This window comes from Lontra canadensis, unplaced genomic scaffold (genome assembly GCF_010015895.1).
Source record: "Lontra canadensis isolate GAN:19392208 unplaced genomic scaffold, GSC_riverotter_1.0 scaffold29, whole genome shotgun sequence".
Classification (NCBI taxonomy): domain Eukaryota; kingdom Metazoa; phylum Chordata; class Mammalia; order Carnivora; family Mustelidae; genus Lontra; species Lontra canadensis.
This window is the reverse complement of record NW_022631023.1, coordinates 3,753,161-3,770,380: the sequence shown is the minus strand read 5'-3', so window position 1 is coordinate 3,770,380 and position 17,220 is coordinate 3,753,161. Positions and strand designations below refer to the sequence as shown.

The window sequence follows — 17,220 nt, the reverse complement described above, 5'->3', positions numbered from 1 at the left end:
CGTCCCCGCTGTTCCCGGCTCCCCGACTGGCCCGGCGCGCCGCCTCGGACTCACCCGTGTGCCGCTTGTAGTGCTTCAGCATGTTGACCTTCTGCGCAAACTTGCGGTGGCACTCCTTGCACTCGTACTCCTTAATGCCCTTGTGCAGCTTCATGTGGTGACGCAGCGCGTGCTTGGTCTTCATGCCTGCCGCAGACGCGCGCACTGAGCTGGCCGCCCGCTGCGCCGAGCCCCTGTGGCGCCTGTGCCCCCCCCCACGCGCCCCCACCGCACCTGCGCCCCCGTCCACGGAGCCTGCATCCCCGCCCTGTGCCCATGCCCCCATGTGTTCCCCGCTGTGGCGCCCATGCCCCACCATGTACCCCCCCACGTGCCCCCCACAGTGCCTGTGCCTCCCACACAGCCCCCACGCCGGCACCTACCACGCACGCGGTGCCCCCACGTGCCCCCCACGGCGCTCGCATCCAGGACCCCTCACAGTGCTTGCACCCCATACCCCTAAACGGCCCATGATGCAGACCTGCAACAGTGCCTGCCCCCCAACCCAGGCCAGGACACCACCCCAGCGCCCACACCCCCATCCCACACCTAGACCATGCCCCACAGTATCCGCACCCCACTCCACACACTGCCTGAACCCCCCACAGGATCCCGCCTGACCTGGACCCTCGGGCAGGCACAGGTCTCGGAGGGGATAGAACAAGACAAGTGGGGGTCAGGGTGTGGGGGTCACTCTCCTAGAGGACCCCCTCCACCAGGGGCAAGACGGGCACTGATGCCCTCAGAGGCCCTTAGGGATTTACTGTCCCTGTGGAGAAGCTCACCTTCTCAGGAGCCTGTGCAGACCTAAGGGTCAGTGCTCACAGCAACAGGGGTGAATGTGACCCGTGTGACACAGCCCAGTTATCTGAGGGTGGGGGAGGGGGGTCATCCTGCCCGAGCTGCTGTGGATCCCAACGGCGCGAACACTGAGATGAGAAGTCAGTGCTCCGGACAGCTGATGCCGGAAGGTGCGGGCTCCAACCTTCACTCCGCCTCTAGCTCAACGCCCCTTCGCTAAAGGACGGGCGACAAATTACAGCCTCACCAACTTGGGCCAGTCAAGAAGGGATGTCCCTGGTACACGGTGTGAGTCAGTGGCAGGGGGCCTGGCATGGGGTGGGAGTCAGAGGTGGGGTGGGCTGGTCCCCTATGAGTGGGAGTCCGCGGTGGGCGTCCCAGTCCAGGACGCCCACTAGGTGGGCAGGGCTGCATGGGGAGCACTAAGGGGGCCGCGGAGCAGGTGGGTGGTGGTCCCCATGCACAAAGCCAGCAGCGTCCAGTCCTGCCGGCCACAAACTGAACCGGGCAGGGGCAGTGGGCAGTGGGCAGCAGACTTGGAACCACACAGAGATGACCAAAGGGGCAACCACAGATGACCAAAGGGGCACCGGAGCAGGGCAGACGCAGCCCACCTCCAGGACCGTCCTCGGTGACAGCTGTGGCAGATCACAGTGCCTGACCAGAGTCCCACCAGGTTCCCAGAAGACTGCCTGTGCCAGGGAGGTGGAGCTGGGTCTCAGCCAGCCCTGGCCCCTAACAGACCCCAGCCTGCCGGAAGCCACAAGAACTGCCCCCGCCCGAGCCAGCAGACAGGCAGGAGTCTGGGTGACCGTCCACCAGAAAAGGCTTTGGAGGCTACAGGACGGGAAGACACAGGCGGGCCCAGCGCTAACTTCAGAACAGCGCTTTCCCCTTAAAAAATTATTTTTAACTTTTTGATGAAAAAAGTCCCACAAACTCCGTGAAAAAGCTACCGGCAATGAGAGGTCAGCCCCGAGGATGGAGCTCAGCAGCGCCACCAGGTCCCACGGGCACCTGGGGACACTGCTGAGCACGTTTGGTTACTCAGAATGCCCCTGCCCCCCGCCAAGGTGCGGTCCCCTCTGTCTGTGCTGCCCTTGCCCTTCACCCTGACACGTGGCCTGGCCGGTGCACACCCACGGCCACGCCGCGCTCGGCACTCAGCCCCGCTCCCAGCTGGTGTCTGTCCGTTCTCAGACACCTGCCACGCCAGCGCCTGCCACGGGACCAGCTCTGCTCTGAGGGCCAGAGGCTGGGCCGTGCGCCAAGCCCGGCCCCAGCTGCACAGGGAAGGGCCGAACAGAGGCCAAGGCCACGTGGGAGGGCAGGAAGCGAAGCAGGATGGAGCAGGGACAGGAATGGAAGGAACGGACGTGGCCCGGAAGCTAGCTCGTGCTGGGGGACAGACGGGGGTCCCCTTCGAGGACGCATCTAGACGGTGGTCCGGAAGGACTGTGGGAGGGGCTGGAAGCTACTTGGGGGAACAGCATTTCTGGTGGAGGGCACAGCCAGTGCAAGGGCCCTGAGGCCAATGGAAATAGCACCCACGTTTTGAGCTACTCTCTGTCACAAATAGTGCTACATTACGTTTTAGCTGCAGCTAACAGCGCCCAGCAGCTCACCCCAACCGTAGCAATATACACTCCCACCCAAGGTCCACGAGTCCGCCTGCCTCCTTCCCTTCCCCTGCACTGGCTGCCCCCAGGCTGTGCCAGGCACAGGGGCCTCTTGGCTCTGGCCTTGATGGGACCATGGCAGAGAAGACGAACAGAAGAGACCCAGTCCCTGCTGTCTTGCCCCACACCTGCATCTCTCCCACATGCATCTAAAATGAACGGATTCTACGTTACAAAATAACACACGGTCATAAAAAGAAAATGCATAGAAGGAAAGACTCCCCATTCTGACCCCCCATCGCAGCCCGTGTCAGTGACAAACCACACTTCTCTTTCCATTTTAAAAAAGATCTGCGAACAGCTTTAAAATAAGCATGACTGCCACATGGTGGAAATCTGAAGCCTCCTTCTTTTGGGATCTGGATTCACTCTGCATCCCATTTACAACTTACTCTGGGCCAGCTGCTGGGGTTTTAAATGGGTAGAATTCCCAGATCTGGAACGGGGTGGGGGGCGGCCCTCTTTACATCTTTAAATCCCTGGTGGCTTTGTGCACGCAGGCCCCACAGCTGTCTCCCCAGGGCCTGTCCCAAATACTTCATGGCACACCGAGCAATTCGGAACCCGGTGTTTTCCTGGGTATCCTGACTCCTCCTGCTGCTGGGGCTGAAACTCCCGTCATTCCTAACAGCCTCTCCCCTGAATAAATCCCACACAGGCCTAGGATTTGGGGGGGAAAAGAAGTAAAGTAACAAACAATAATCAAGAGTATTTCCTGCAGCACTGTTTGTAATGAAAGAAGACAAAAAAGCCCTTAATACAGAAGCAAAGGTCTGGTTACAGGAATCTGAGGGACAGAGCCCCTATCAAGGTTCTGAGAGCCACATTAAGGCCATTTTACCCATTCTGACATGAAAACGCTCTGAAATGAATTTCTAAGTAAATAAAAAAGCAAAGTACAAAAAAAAACCCCAGATAAACACAGGCATTTGCTTGTACGTGGTAATAACTAATCTGAAAGCAAATTGACCACACCGATAATTTAATTTGTGTGAAATAACATGTTAGTCCAAGTACTAACACCAGCATTATAAAAAGTCTTCAGAATTCGTGGACAAAATCACGGAACTAAATTTTAAGCACACTTCTGATATGACCAAGTATATAACATTGTAAGATGTGACTCTGACCTCAGTGCCCACCCTGGGCAGCTGCCCCTGTTCTGCCAGGCCCCCTGGGGAAACCCAGGTGTGGCGTCTGGGCATCCCTACCAGGTCTACCTCTCACCCTCCCTGTCTCTGTGGTGCTCAACACTGTCCCTTCCCACAAGTGAGGAAAGGGGCTGGGAGTGCCAGGACATCGCTAAGAGAAGCACAGAGACTTCTAGAATGTTCCTGCAGAATGGTGACACTGGTTCTCCAGAGCGTAACGGGTCTGAGGTGGGAGTGACAACTTCACTTTGCGCGCCACTTTGTTTGGGGCTAGGGGCCTGCACTGCTTTTCCAGGGAAGGAATCTGTGCATTTCCTTTGCACAAAGTGACCCTGGGGGATGGACAAGAAACCGTCACCTCTGGAGAGGCAGATGGGGGTTAAGGGCAGGGCGGGGGCGGGGGAAGGATCACGTTTTGCTTTCCCTGCAGGTCACTCTTCCAAGCTTCTGCGCATCGTCAATTTTACACCTGCTAACGGCTTACCCAGGGAGAGGCACGGTAAGACACTGGTGTTCTCTTCAGTCTCTTTTTAATTTAAAAAACCAAGTAAAGGAAAAAGAAAGGCTTTATAAAAATGCACAATTTTTAAAGATATAACAGCAAAGCCAACAGCCCTGATGTGCCCTGTGTCCCTGCGGGGACGGTCCTGCTGCCACTGCCACAGACAGCGCTGGTGGCCGCTGGTGACAGCCTGAGAAGCTCCGCACTCCCTTTCTTCTACACGGTTTTGTTTTGTTTAAACAGAAATGGGTTAAACATTTACCATGTAGCAGGATGACCTTTTCTCCCCATTTTACTTAGGGATGTGAGATATTTTGTTAAGTTTATTATTGTTCAACTAATCTCGTCTGATTAAAATGAAGGTCACAGTCCTCGCTGGTCACAATAAATCGCTATTTAACACGTCGCTGCTTCCGGTTAGCAGGCGGTGAGAGCTGGGATTCTGCCTGTGTGCAGAATACACGGCGCTTCCCAGGACCCTTGGCCGGGCTGCTTGCCCACTTTAAAACTCATCATGTTCTCTCCTTGTGATGGTCCTATTTTTCCTCTAACCTCTCACTTAAATCCTGTCCTGGCAGGCGCCCCCTGGCTCCAAGTGCTGGCTGTGCCCGCAGGTGACAGCCCAAGCTCCACCGGCCTGGTGCCCCCATACCTTTCCTGTCCCCCGTACCTTTCTTGCGTTTGCCCTGTGCCCACTCAATCCGCGTGCTCCCGTACCTCTCCCGCGCGTGCCCCGCGCCCACCCAGCTCTGCGCCCGCCCGGCCGTGCCCCCCCATCTCTCCTGTGCATGCCCCGCGCCCACCTGACCCCACATCCCCGTACCTCTCCCGCACCCGCCCTGCACCCACCCAATCGCGCGTCCCCGTACCTCTCCTGTGCGCACCCCATGCCCACCCAGCCCCGTGCCTGCCGGGCCCCATGTCCCTGTACCTCACCCATGCCCGACCAGCACCCACCCAATCGCGCGTCCTTTTACCTCTCCCACGCACGCCCCGCGCCCATGCAGCCCCGTGCCCGCCGGGCCCCGGGCCCCCACACCATCCCTCTCCTGTGCGTGCCCCATGCCCACCCAGCTCCGCGCCCACCCAATCCACGCGTCCCCGTACCTCTCCCGCGCGCACCCCGCGCCCGTACCTTTCCCGCACTCGGCACACAGGTACTCCCGGATGTTGTCGTGCACGCGCATGTGCTCCTTCAGCATGTCCTTCCGCGCGAAGGACTTCCCGCACTGCTCGCAGGCGTGGCTCTTGACACCTGAGCAACAAGCGTATCAGAACGTGAACCCGCAGGCCCGCATCCGCGCTCACAGCACAAGGACAGCGAAGGAGGAGCGTCGGGACAGGAGCACAGTGCGCTGCCTCCAGCGCTCCCTTGGCCTGCACAGAAGCCTACCACGGGCTCCGGGGCGCTGGGAAGGTCCCCGGGATCCGGGGCCATGGGGCAGGGGTCCAAGCCGGGGTCAGAATCGGTGACAAGGGCACCAGGACGGGAGAAGCCAGAAAAAGGCATGGAGGAGGGGTGTGCGGCTGCAGGAGCAGGGAGCACGAGGACACCCCCACCCGGCCTGGTCCCCGCGGCAGGGCCCTACCCGTGTGGATGAGTTTGTGCCGCTCCAGATTCCCGATGCTGTTGAAGATGCGCCCGCAGATCTCACACGGGTGGATGTACCTGGAGGCGGACGGGAGCCTCAGCGGGCCGGCGGCCGCAGCACCCCACCCCCACGCCCTGCCTCGGCTAAGGGCAGGCAACAAAGCCGCTACTGGGGCAAGACGCACGAGGGCTTTCGCCTCCAACGGGGCTGAACGGTGCCCCTCAAAATGCACAAGCCGCGGCCCTGATACTCAGCACCTCAAACCCCAACCGCATTTGGAAATGGTCTTTACAGAGGTCGTCACGTGAGACACAAGGTCATGGGGGCGGGCGGGGTAGGAGGACGGGTGTCCTTAGGCCCCAGACAAGCACAGATGGAAGACCACGTGAGGTCACGGGAAGGCAGCGTCTGCCCACCAAGCAGGGAGGCCCGGAACTGCTGCCCCCTCCAGAAGGAGCCAGCCCCGCGGACCCCTCAATCTTGGGCCCCCAGAACTGAGACAGTGCACCTCACTGCTGGGGCGAGTCGGGGGCCCTGTGCTCGGCAGCCCGAGCCCGCTACTCCAGCCTCTGCCTGGGGCTGCTGGTCGCAGCTCTTGAACGCAGCACTGAGCGTGGGCTACAGCAGCCGCGGGGCTGCACCCCAGGAGCCTGACCTCGGTGGGGAGAGGGGGTTTCTGGTGGCTCTGCGGGCAGGCCGGGAAGCACCCTGTTATGCTGTGAGGCCAGCAGGGCGAGGGAGACAGGACCCACGACGCACAGGACGGGCCCAGCCGCGGGGCTCCCCGGGGAGACGGACTCAGCGTCAGAGCAGCTGCCTCCCCGCGGGGAACGTGCCCCCCCACCATGGCATGAGGCCGGCCCCTGCAGCCCCCAGCCCCAGGCAGCCTCCTCACTTCTGCACGTTGGGGTCCGGCAGGTTCTCGCGGTGGATGACCATGTGCGCGTGGTACGTGGCCTTGAGGGCGAAGCGGCGGTTGCAGATGCTGCAGCCGTAGCCCTTCTCCTTGTGGACCTCCATGATGTGCTTCAGGTACTCCTTCCCCCGGCCGAAGGTCAGCTGCCAACAGGCGCACCCGTCACCCCCAGATCACCCCAGCCTGCGGCCTCCCGGCCCTCAGCTCCCGAGGTCCCGCCGCGCACCGAGGCGCCCCAGCCAGACAGAGAGGGATGCCTCCAAGTGTGGAGTGTACAGGGGTGCAGAAGGCGGGCGCCTGCTGACCTGCCTCCAGACCGGCCCACCTCTGAGCCTCTTAGCTCCCCACCCAGCTGACCTCCACCCCCGGCCCTGAAGGCTCCATACCAGATGCTGCGACGAGCACAGAGCTGCCTAGTCGGCGGCCGCCAAGGCCTCACACAGGGACCTGCATTCGACCGGCCGGTGGCTGCAAGGTGCAGCTCGGCCTCCACCCACCGCCCCCCACCAGGCCGGCCCCTCGGCGTGTGCAGGTCAGCGCCCGGTCTGAGACCGTGGTCAAGAAGGGAGCCACCACCCCCGCCCGGCCCAGGAGGCGCGTGGCACGGGCCGGCTCCCACGCAGGCCTCTGTGCAGGATGACAGCCGGGGAGCAGGGGGGCTGGGGGGTGGAGGGGCAAGGGGCGGGGCGTGGGGGGCGGCGCGGGGCGTGGGGGGCGGCGCGGGGCGCGGGGTTACCTGGCACCGCTTGCAGCTGTACTTGTGAGGCTCCGAGTCCGCGCTGGTGTCTGAGTTGTCGTCGTTCTCCTCCGAGGAGATGCCGATCTTGCCGATAAACTCCTCCCTCTGGTGGTCGTCCATCAGCGCAATGTCCTGGAGCGCAGGGCGGCAGAGGCGCCGACGGGTTAGTCGCGCCCCCGGCAGTAGCGGGGCTGCCCCACACGCAGGAGGCAGCAGCGCCTCTCGGCCGCCCGGAAGTCCCACGTGGGGGTCCTGCTTGCCGCCTCCCTCGGGGCTCCCTGGGCCCCTGCGTGCACCCCACATCCCGGCAGGAAGCCCGCCAGGATCCTGCCCGCGTTCGCACGACCCTTCCCGACCTGGGACAGCCACGCCCACCAAGCCTCTGCCCTGCATCCCTGGGTTGGAGCCCGGCCTGGCGCTGCCTGTTCTTGGGGATGCTAGTGTCCCCGGCTGTGATGGGATCAGTCACCCCCCTCGCCCCCCGGGAAGGGGTCGGTCCTCTCTAAGGCCTGTTTCCATATGACCTGGCAGGGATTGTGCTAAAAATTATTACTTCTCTGAAAAAGACCATGAGGAACACTTCAGTCGTCCCGTCACAGGTCAGAGAAGTTCCCGCGAGCAGCTGAGGGGCCCCACAGCGGGGCTGCGGCCAGGCCGGGCGGAAGAGGCCTTGCCTGCGGCCGGAGGGGGATGGGGGGCTTGGCTCCCCATCTTGGATCTTGTCTAGTCCTGGCTGGGACCCAGCGGACCTCCTTGCTGCGGCCCATTTCCCAGCCACGGCCGCCAGGGGGCGCACCACAGCCGGCCAGTCTCCCTCTTACACAGGACCTGGGATTCCGAGAAGGGTGGACAGGCCTCCTTTGGGAAGTTCGCTATCCTGTCTGCCCCTTCCCTCCCCGAGCAGAGGGGAGGTTTTCACAAGGGCCTACTGTTGTGTTTCTTACTCAGGCTCCCGTTAGCGGAGAAGCAGCAGCACCTGCTGGGGGAAGGCTGCCCCAGGACGGGCACCGCCGGGCGCCATGCCCCACGGGCGCCCAGACCGGCCGGGCCCCGCGCCTCTGCTGCGTCTCATCGAATCCTCGGGAAACCATCCTTCCCTGGCAGGTTTCCGGGCCCCCATTCTCAGGGCTCAGGTGGGGACAAATGGAGGTCTAACTCGCCCGAGCCCTGGCCGAGGCCCCCACATGCTCCTGGGCCCTTTCTCTGGCGCCAGCTTCGTCCACGTGGCTCAGCCCCTGCACTGGGGGGGCCTCCCACACTCCTGCCTCGCCTCCTCCCCTGCCTTGGAGTTCCACCTACCCAGTGAAGCCCCAGCCCACACCCGGGGCTGGAACTGCCAGGACCGGTCGCCGCGCTGTGGCGCGTCTCTGGGGCCCACGCTCACCGTCTCCATCTGCCCTCGGCACCACCTAGGATTTCCTCCTTTGTTCCCTGGATCGGCCCTTCTGCCCTTAACCATGACCCCGAATCCTCGCAGCACCCCCACTCCCACCTCCTTGCTGTCCTCACCAGGAAGCACCCAGAACAGAGGAACTGTCACGTGAGCCCCGCCGCAGGGGCCCGAGATGCGGCAGGAGGTCACGAGTGCCCGCCGGAAGACAGGCCAAGCGGACAAGTGTTTTTGGGACGCTGGCCGCGAGGGCCTGCTACGCTCCCACGTGAGCTCCCTGGGCCAGGGCGGCGCTGGGCAGCACCTTGAAGTGGACGTGGATGTGGTCCCTGAGCACGTCCACGCGAAAGAACTTGCGGCCGCAGATCTCGCAGGTGTACTTCTTGTCGCCGTGGGTCAGCAGGTGCTTGTTCATGTTGCTTCTGCAGGAGAACACCTGTGGGCAGTGGGGTGGGACCTCACAGACCGGAACTGGGCAGGGACACACTGGATGCCTGCCCGAGACCCGCCTCGGGGCCGGAGTCACGCGTGAACGCGAGCCAGTGATGGTCTCAGTATGAGCCTGTGTTGTCCCGGGGAACCAACTGTCCTCTCGTCTCCACTGGCAGTGCAATCTGCCTCCGTTTTATTCACTCACTTAGGTATTTCCCTAGGACGGGGCCTTTCAAGAAGCCGGAAAATCACAGAACCGGCCAGGATCTTCTGAGAGTCTGTACCGAGGGAGAGTGCCACCCTCAGGATGGGCACCAGGCTTCAGGCACAATTCATGCCAACTCCCCCAACCTGCTGTCTCTGGTCTAGTGCAGTGGCTAGTGCAGAGGCTCACACATGTCCCCAAACGCACCCAGTGGGGCCGGGCTCGGATGCTGGGGCTGGGCTGGGATGCTAGGGGCCAGGCTGGGATGCTGGGGACCCCATGTCCTCTCGCACAGAGCCCCAGGGATGAAATGGCAGCAGAGGCCACCTGCAGGCCCTGCTGATCTGAGAGCACCTGTCTGGATGGCAAGTCCCAAGGGCACATAACCCAGAGAGCAGGTCTCCTCCAGCCTGCCTGACCCCACGAGCTGCAGGAGAACATGAGAGATGAATGAAGGGAAACGATTCACGAGGCACAGGAGGCTAGTGTCTTCATGGGACTTCTCTTTTCCAGGTTTTCAGGGTACTTGGGGCCAACGACCCTGTGACCACGGCCCTGGGGCGCTGCGTGGGAGGACGGGACAGTAGGGAAGGCAGGCCTCCTGGGGAGGGGCAGAGGCAGCAGGTATCGCCAACAGCCCTGTCTTCTCAAGGCAGCGGGGTTAAAGACAAGACTCGTTGGGAGCAGCCGAGATTTCAGCGTTAGAAACATCCGAGCTCTCTCCCTTCCTGTCTAGACCCTCCATGCAAACGCAATGAACGTGTCACTGAATAAAATGTGTCTGAACGCCAGTCAAGGGCTAGGTGGTTTCACATCTGTGATCTCCCAAGGGCATCGAAGGGACATGGTGCCCGTGCTCCCCGAGAGTCCATGATTAAGGGCGGGTTGACCAGGACACACGGATATGGACAAGGGCTCCGTGAAGAGCAGGGAGGGTGACCAGGACACATGGACACGGACACAGGCTCTGTCCTGGCGGACAGCAGGGAGGGTGAGCAGGACACATGAACACGGACATGGGTGAGCAGTGGTCTGCTCACACCCCGCACCCCCAGCATGGCTGGGCCTGGCTGCCGGGCTCATGGGAAGACTCCCAGCACCAGCTCCCCCTCCCTCTAGCCTCGCCAGCCCCCAAACCCACACTCCAGGGCACACGCAACATGGGGTTCCCAGGCCATTCTATCCTGCTGATTCGTTTGCTTTGTGGTTTGAAAAAAGTCAGGAAATTCCACATGGAAACACGGATTTCCATTTTCTCCCTTGAAAAGGTCAAGAGAGGTGGCCATGTCACCCCGTGGCTGTGGGCTGGGCCGCGTCACAGCTGGCCGTGGGCTGGTAACCTTCACCTCTCTGGTGTCCAGACCCAGGGACAGCGGGGCTGTACCCTGTCTTCAGGGCCCCAGCACCTGGCGCTCTGGGGGAGGGGGGCGGGACTGGGGGAAGCTGAGACAAAAACAGCTCCCCTCCCCCCCACCATACCCCCACGCGCCCACTGGTGGTCACACACCGCCCCCTTGTGGCAGCATGGAGCCCATGTCGGCAGCAGGTGCTCTGCGTAAGGGAGGGACGGGAGCTCCAGCCCTGGGGACCGATGAGCTTTGCAAACTCCTGAGTCCTGGGGTGCGAGTCTGAGGGACGAGCAGCCACACACTCGTCTCGCTCACAAAGAACAGCACCATTTTACGTGCAACCTGGCGCACCCTGGACAGCAGTGCCGGCACGGGGTCCCGGCACGATGCTGACAGAAGGCCGCCCCGCCGGACACGGCCCCGGACGGCCCACCTCGGAGGCACCTGCCCCTAAGGGTGGCGTCCCGCCTCGCTCACCCGGAGCGCCCACGGCCATGGGGCGGGTTGGCACTTAGACCGCTCTGCTGGGACGAAGGGAAGGCCCCGGGCCTCCCCGTGTCTTCAGGACCCCACACTCAGGTCCTCTGCCACAAGGACGCATGTCAGGGGCGCTGAGGAGGAGAGGGCGAGCTCCAGGAGGGGCTCAGGGGGAAAACCAGCGGCGGAGGAGAAGACACAGTCTTAGCTCACTTGTGGGAGACGCATCCCAGCATCATGCAAGGACAATGACAGTGTAAGACATGCGTGGGCGCTGGCGCTCGCGACGACCCGTGCATCTGTTTGCGCACTCAGAAACCTCTCCTGCAGCTCGGGGCCTTAGCTGCAGGCTGGGTGGGGCTCCCAGCTCGGTTCCAGAAGGGAGACCGTTACCTTGCCGCACACGGGGCATCCTGAGGGCTCCTTCTTGTAGCGGACCAGGTTCTCGCCACCAGCGTCCAGGTCTTCCCGCTTCACCCGCCGCACACCTGGAACGCCCCCCACCAAGCAAGAGAGTGAATACATGGGAGCACACGCGTGCTGGGCACCTGCCGCTCGGCTGGCGTGGCTGGGCGGCAGAGGCAGGACTGGCACCCCCAGCACACACCACAGGAACCAGCGCTCCTTCGGGCACCACGGCAAGAGCGGCTGCACGCGCCCCCAGCAAACCGTGGCACGGCTCGTGCTCCCGAAGCGTGTGAAAACACAAGGGGGTTCGGAGTTTTACGGTGTCAAAGAGCTAGGCTGAGCTCACGCTGAAGAAAGGAGTCTCCTTCGATCCCAGCGCTCAAGGCCAAGGCAGGATTCTCAGGGATGACCGTTTTGGTCAAAAAGATACCGATATTCATCCTTGCAAATTAAATCAGTCGATCAGGATCAGGGAGAAAAACCAAGTGACAAGGGACTCCTTAAGGTTTGAAGACCTGACTGTTCATACCTGGGATCAAAATGGATTTCTAGAAGCTCACAGGAACAGGGTATCGTTCGATAAAAGAGAAATTCGCTCTCAGTGCCTTTCCACCCCGTGGACCCATTCTGGACCATTCCCACATCCCACCAAGGGACCGCAGGGCCGGACTTAAGAACGCCCAATCAAGGGGACGAGAAAACCCATCATCCCCAAAGGCTCCCCGCGGCATAAAGTGCACCAGAGCAGAAGCAGTGGCTGAGACTAGGCTCTGACGGGAAGGGGAACCACGAGCCTTGTCCATTTGTTCCTGCAGAAAATGACCAGCCTCGTGCGTCGGCTGCCAAACGTGGTGAAAGGTAGTTATGAGATGCAGCCCGCGTGCCCGCCCGCCAGGAGACGCTGACCCCGCAGGACCACTGGCAGGTGGCACACAGGGCTTGGGGCTCCACCAGCAGGGGCTGGCGCGGCCACTCACCAGCCTAGGGGGAAAACCAAGGCACAGTGGGGCCTGCCCGGGGCCCTGCAGGCACAAAGTGGGGACCAGGTTCAGCAGGAGAGGCCCGGGCGCCCCCCACCCGAAGGGTCACAGAGAGAAAAGAGGTGCATTTCCCGAAGCCACGTGGGCGACAGCTGAGCAGAGAAGTGGGTGCGAAATTCCTCCAGGACGGACCCGTCTTGCTCGGAAGAGGCAGGACACGCGTCTACGCACAGCCGCGTGCCCCGGGTACACCTCGCGCGCGACCCTGCTTTCTTTTCCCACATGCCTGAGTGTCATCTGCAATCCTTTCTCAAACAGCTCTTCTCAAGCTTTTCCAGAAAGGTGCTGTGGTCAGCCAGGGCCGCTTACCGTGGGCTGGTCTGCAAGGGGACATGGCTTTTGGGGGACTAAGCGGGACGATCACAGTGAAGATGCCAATTCAAAGAGGGTCTGTCTGGGCCAGTTCTCCGAGAAAGTCTGGGCGGGAGTGCCCGGCTCATACCCGCGGCCCGGGCGCCCCCCCGCGCGGCGCTCCCGTCTGCCCTGCACGGCCACCCCCAGCCCCATCCTCGCTCACCCCCCATCGTGCGGCCCCTCCCCCCACCCACTGCTGAACCCACCGCCACAGCTTCCCCTGCGGCCGGCTTCCTGTCAGCCCCCAGCGGATGGGAGGCTCCCCAGCACCGCGGCTACAGACGGTAGAGGCCATCGGGGGCCCGCAGAGTGCCTGAGGGGCACGGGGGAAATTACACACGGCCCCAGCCGCGGCGTCTGCCCAGAACATTCTGCTCCGTGTCTGAGGCTGCAAGGTCACCCCCTCCCCAATTTCATACGCTGTTTACTCCCCACTTTCTCTCTTATCAAAAGCATTTTCTCAAGAGAGTGAGAGACTCTGAAGAAATGCTTTTAAGGACTGCATAGTCCTCCATCCTAGAGAGTCCGGATTCCTAAAAAAAAAAAAAAAAAATAGAGTCCGGATTTCTAAAAAAAATAGTAATAACAGAGTCTGGATTTTTTCACCCTCTCGGCGTGGCACATCCAGGATGTTTCTGGGGGTTCCCGCGAAGACACCGTTCGGCCCCCCGCCAGCACCTGGCTGGGCCTCGCTGAGCCCCGACGGACGGCGGCACCACAGGCGGCACCCCACAAGGCCGAGCCCCCGGCCCCACTCCGAGGCCCCTGGCGCCGCGGCGCTTACCTTCCAGGTGCCTCCTCTGGTGGTCCAGCATGACGTCCTTGCGGTAGAACATTTTGTTGCAGACCTCGCAGGCGAACTTCTTGTCCCCGTGCTTCTTCTTGTGCTTGGAGAGGTTGCTGTTGGTGGAGAAGAATCTGAAACACATCTCACATTGGAACGTCTTGTCATCTGTCCGGAGAGCAAGCAGACACACGGCGGCTTTTAGGTAAACGCACTCAAGACGGGATCGGCATCCTGGCCTTGGGGACGCAGCTGCGAGGAGGCCCGGGATCCGTGGGGCTGGGGGAGGGCAGAGCTGCAGGGGGGGCCGAGCCCCCTGGGAAAGGTGCCACCACCCTCGGCCAAGCACCGGGACCACACGGCGGAGCACACAAGGGGCCCGAGCCGGCTGGTCCTCACAGAGGGAAGTGAACACCGGCTCCCCGGATGGCCCCGCCTTGCCCCTGCCGCACACGCCTCCCTGGCATCTGGGGACGTGTCCCCGGAGGAGCCAGGCCTGAATGAGCACCAGTCTGGGCCTTCTCCCTGCACCCGACCTGACTGCGGCCCCGACCCCTGGTCTCAGAGGAGCAGTGTCCTTCCCCCGCCGCCCCGGGCTCCATCCCCACCTGCCCCTCCATGGCCCACCTGCCCCTCCATGGCCCACCTGCCCCATCCCTTCCCTGCCACCTGTCCCCGTCCACATGCACAGACGCCCAGGTTCTCCCACCGGGCACACAACTATCTTCTAGGTCCCTCTTAACAGACACACACCCACACTCACCCACACCTGACACACACACACTCACACATACCCACACACCCCACACTCACACATACACACCTATACTCTCACATATTCCACTCTCACACACCCACACATCCCACATTCTCACACACCCCATACTCTGACAAACACCCCACACTCACCCCCTCACACACCCACACTTGCACACCCACACTCTCATACACCCACTCACACCCCACACTCTCACCCTCCGACACACACCCCACACACCCAACACCCCGACAAACACCTCACACTCTCATACCCCCCCACACACTCTCAAGCCCCACTCATGATCCCGTACAACCACACACGCACACCCTCCTGCGCACATGCCCCCCACAACCCTGGGCTGGCATTTATCAGCAGCGGTGAGCCCCCACCCCTGAGCAGGTGGCCCGCGGCCCGGGGCCTGCAAGCTGGGGAAGGGGCAGTGCTGTCCTTGGGCTCCGGCCTCCTCTGTCACGAGCACCGGCAGGTGCAGGCGGAGAACCCACTTGCAGCCGTTCCCGAGGGCTCAGCAGCCGGAGGCCAGTCCGCCCCGTGCAGGTGGCCTTCCCTGTCGTGGGGCGGGCACGTCCCCAACTCAGGAAGCCAGACAGGCACCCGGTCCCAACTGTAACCTGCCACCAGCAACCCCTGCCCTCGAGGTCTGTATCTGTGTTTCCACAAAATGCAGCAACGAAGAGCAAATGCCTGTTACCGGGGACCTGGTGGGGGTACGGGGTCACGGGGGGAGGGGGTGCAGGGATAATGGGGGAGGGGGAGGGGAGGGATGCTGGGGAGATGGTGGGGGTGCAGGGAGACTGCAGGGGGGGCGGTGTTTGTCTGGGGGAGCTGAGCTGCCCGGGAGGCTGATGGTGCATGCTGTGCTCGAGGGCTTGGGCGTGAGCCTGTGCTGCTCTCCAGCTCTGCCTAGACAGTCAGGGACAACGCGAGGACCACTGAGATGAGCTCTGGGGACAGGTCCTGCTGAGCAAATGCCTGAGCAAAACCCACCCGTCTACACATCTCCAAAAGCTCCTGCCTGCGTCACAGAAATCCGCGGTTTGACAGTCCACGGAGGACACATTCCCTTAACGTGAGTGCAGTGGAAAAGTGTGAGGCTGCAGATGATGCGTTACAGAAAGGACCCCGGTTTCCTGGTTTATTCTATTTTCTGTCTGAAACTCCTAACCTTGGAGAGTGATTCAGTGCAGCTCTGCTATTTCCGTGTAACGGAAAACAACGCATGCCCGGTTAACAGGACCAGAAGCTGGCGGGCACAAGGAGCGGCTCTGACTTCTTTTATTACTTTCTGCTCCGCTCATTCTGCATCCAGAGAATCTGAGATCAGAGAGGACTAGTGGATCTTCCTCCCCCAGTGGCCAAGGGCACGGACGCTGGAGGGGGGACGGCGTGGGGACGGCACAGAGACCCCATGGCCTCTCCTGCAGAACTGCAGGCAGCCACACAGGGCACCACCCCGAGTCTGGCCACACCGGCAGCCCGTGCTCCAGACAGACCCTGCACCAAAGGAGGCAGCAGGGGGGGCTCTCCCCCAGATTTGAGGGGGCTCTTGGGGTGCAGAGCTCAGCATGCAGGGGTACAGCATACTGCTAGTTCACTTGGAAGCTTCCGAGGCCACCCCTTCAGGCCACGGCCAAGGATACTGCAGGCAGGGAGTTCAGGGGAAATGGGACGCGCCTGCCACGCACAGAAGCCCCATCACGGGAGCAAGGAGTGGTGAAGAGACAAGCAGTGGGGCCATCAGGAGCCCCCAGACCCGAGCACACCTAGGGAGCCGCGGATGCCGGGAGCAGGTGCCGGCTGCCCATGGGGGTCTCTGAGAAACGAGGGGCCAAGAACCAACACAGACGGCTCCACAGGACTAGAGTTCGGGACTGAGGGCTAAGCCGGTGGGTCTCTATGCCCACTGCCACCGGGCCCAGCCTCTCCGTGGGGACTGGGACCATAAGCAGACAGGGCCTGACATGCTTGCCCGGGCCCACAGAGGCCACCAGCCACAGGCTGTCCAAGCACACAAGCGAGTGAGGCTCCAAACGGGGGACAGAAGTGGGCTCGCAGCGCAGCTGGTCTGTGCTAGGTGGTCACCTCATGCTGTCGTGGCCGCCACCAGGCATCGCGGCTAACGGAGAGTAGACGGTGAAGGCGGCAGGGAGGCAGAGCTCTCCTCCCGAACCGCCCCCCGCCACAGGTCCTAATCCCGGGGTCCTAGGACGCTCACACACCTCTGCTCGCTCCCGACCTCATGCCAGCCTTGGGTGGGGGCACACACGGCCGCCCGGGGGGACTGAGAGGGCAGCAGGCACATGTCCCCCTTCCCACGGCAAGTTTCCAGCCGTGTCTCCTTCGCGACAAAGAGCTGCTGTTCTGAGGCAAGTGCAGTAGAGGGAGAGGACAGACGCGAGGTGGCGTGTCCTACCTGCCGCTGTGGCCGCGCGGCCCCAGGAGGACCCGCGAGGCGGGCGCCGCTCACCTGTCCTGCAGTTGTGGAACTCCAGCGCGCTCTCGATGCGGAAGGTCTTCTCACAAGTGCCACACCGGTACCTGTACTCGCCGTCCACCTGGCGACAGCAGCACCATCAGCGCGGGA

At 62.2% G+C, this 17,220-nt stretch overlaps 1 protein-coding gene across 3 annotated transcripts in view; it reads right to left on the bottom strand.

The window, feature by feature from the left end:
- Positions 1-17,220, bottom strand: part of PRDM15 (PR/SET domain 15) — a 59,168-nt gene that overhangs the window by 6,582 nt on the left and 35,366 nt on the right. For all 3 annotated transcript variants that reach the window (XM_032865292.1, XM_032865293.1, XM_032865294.1), the window contains exons 11-19: positions 17,104-17,191; positions 13,859-14,026; positions 11,666-11,760; positions 9,114-9,245; positions 7,417-7,551; positions 6,660-6,823; positions 5,762-5,841; positions 5,308-5,427; positions 55-186 (exon numbers count right to left, since the gene is read on the bottom strand). In XM_032865292.1, the coding sequence (XP_032721183.1) occupies positions 55-186; positions 5,308-5,427; positions 5,762-5,841; positions 6,660-6,823; positions 7,417-7,551; positions 9,114-9,245; positions 11,666-11,760; positions 13,859-14,026; positions 17,104-17,191 (1,114 nt within the window). The remainder of the gene's footprint in view (positions 1-54; positions 187-5,307; positions 5,428-5,761; positions 5,842-6,659; positions 6,824-7,416; positions 7,552-9,113; positions 9,246-11,665; positions 11,761-13,858; positions 14,027-17,103; positions 17,192-17,220) is intronic.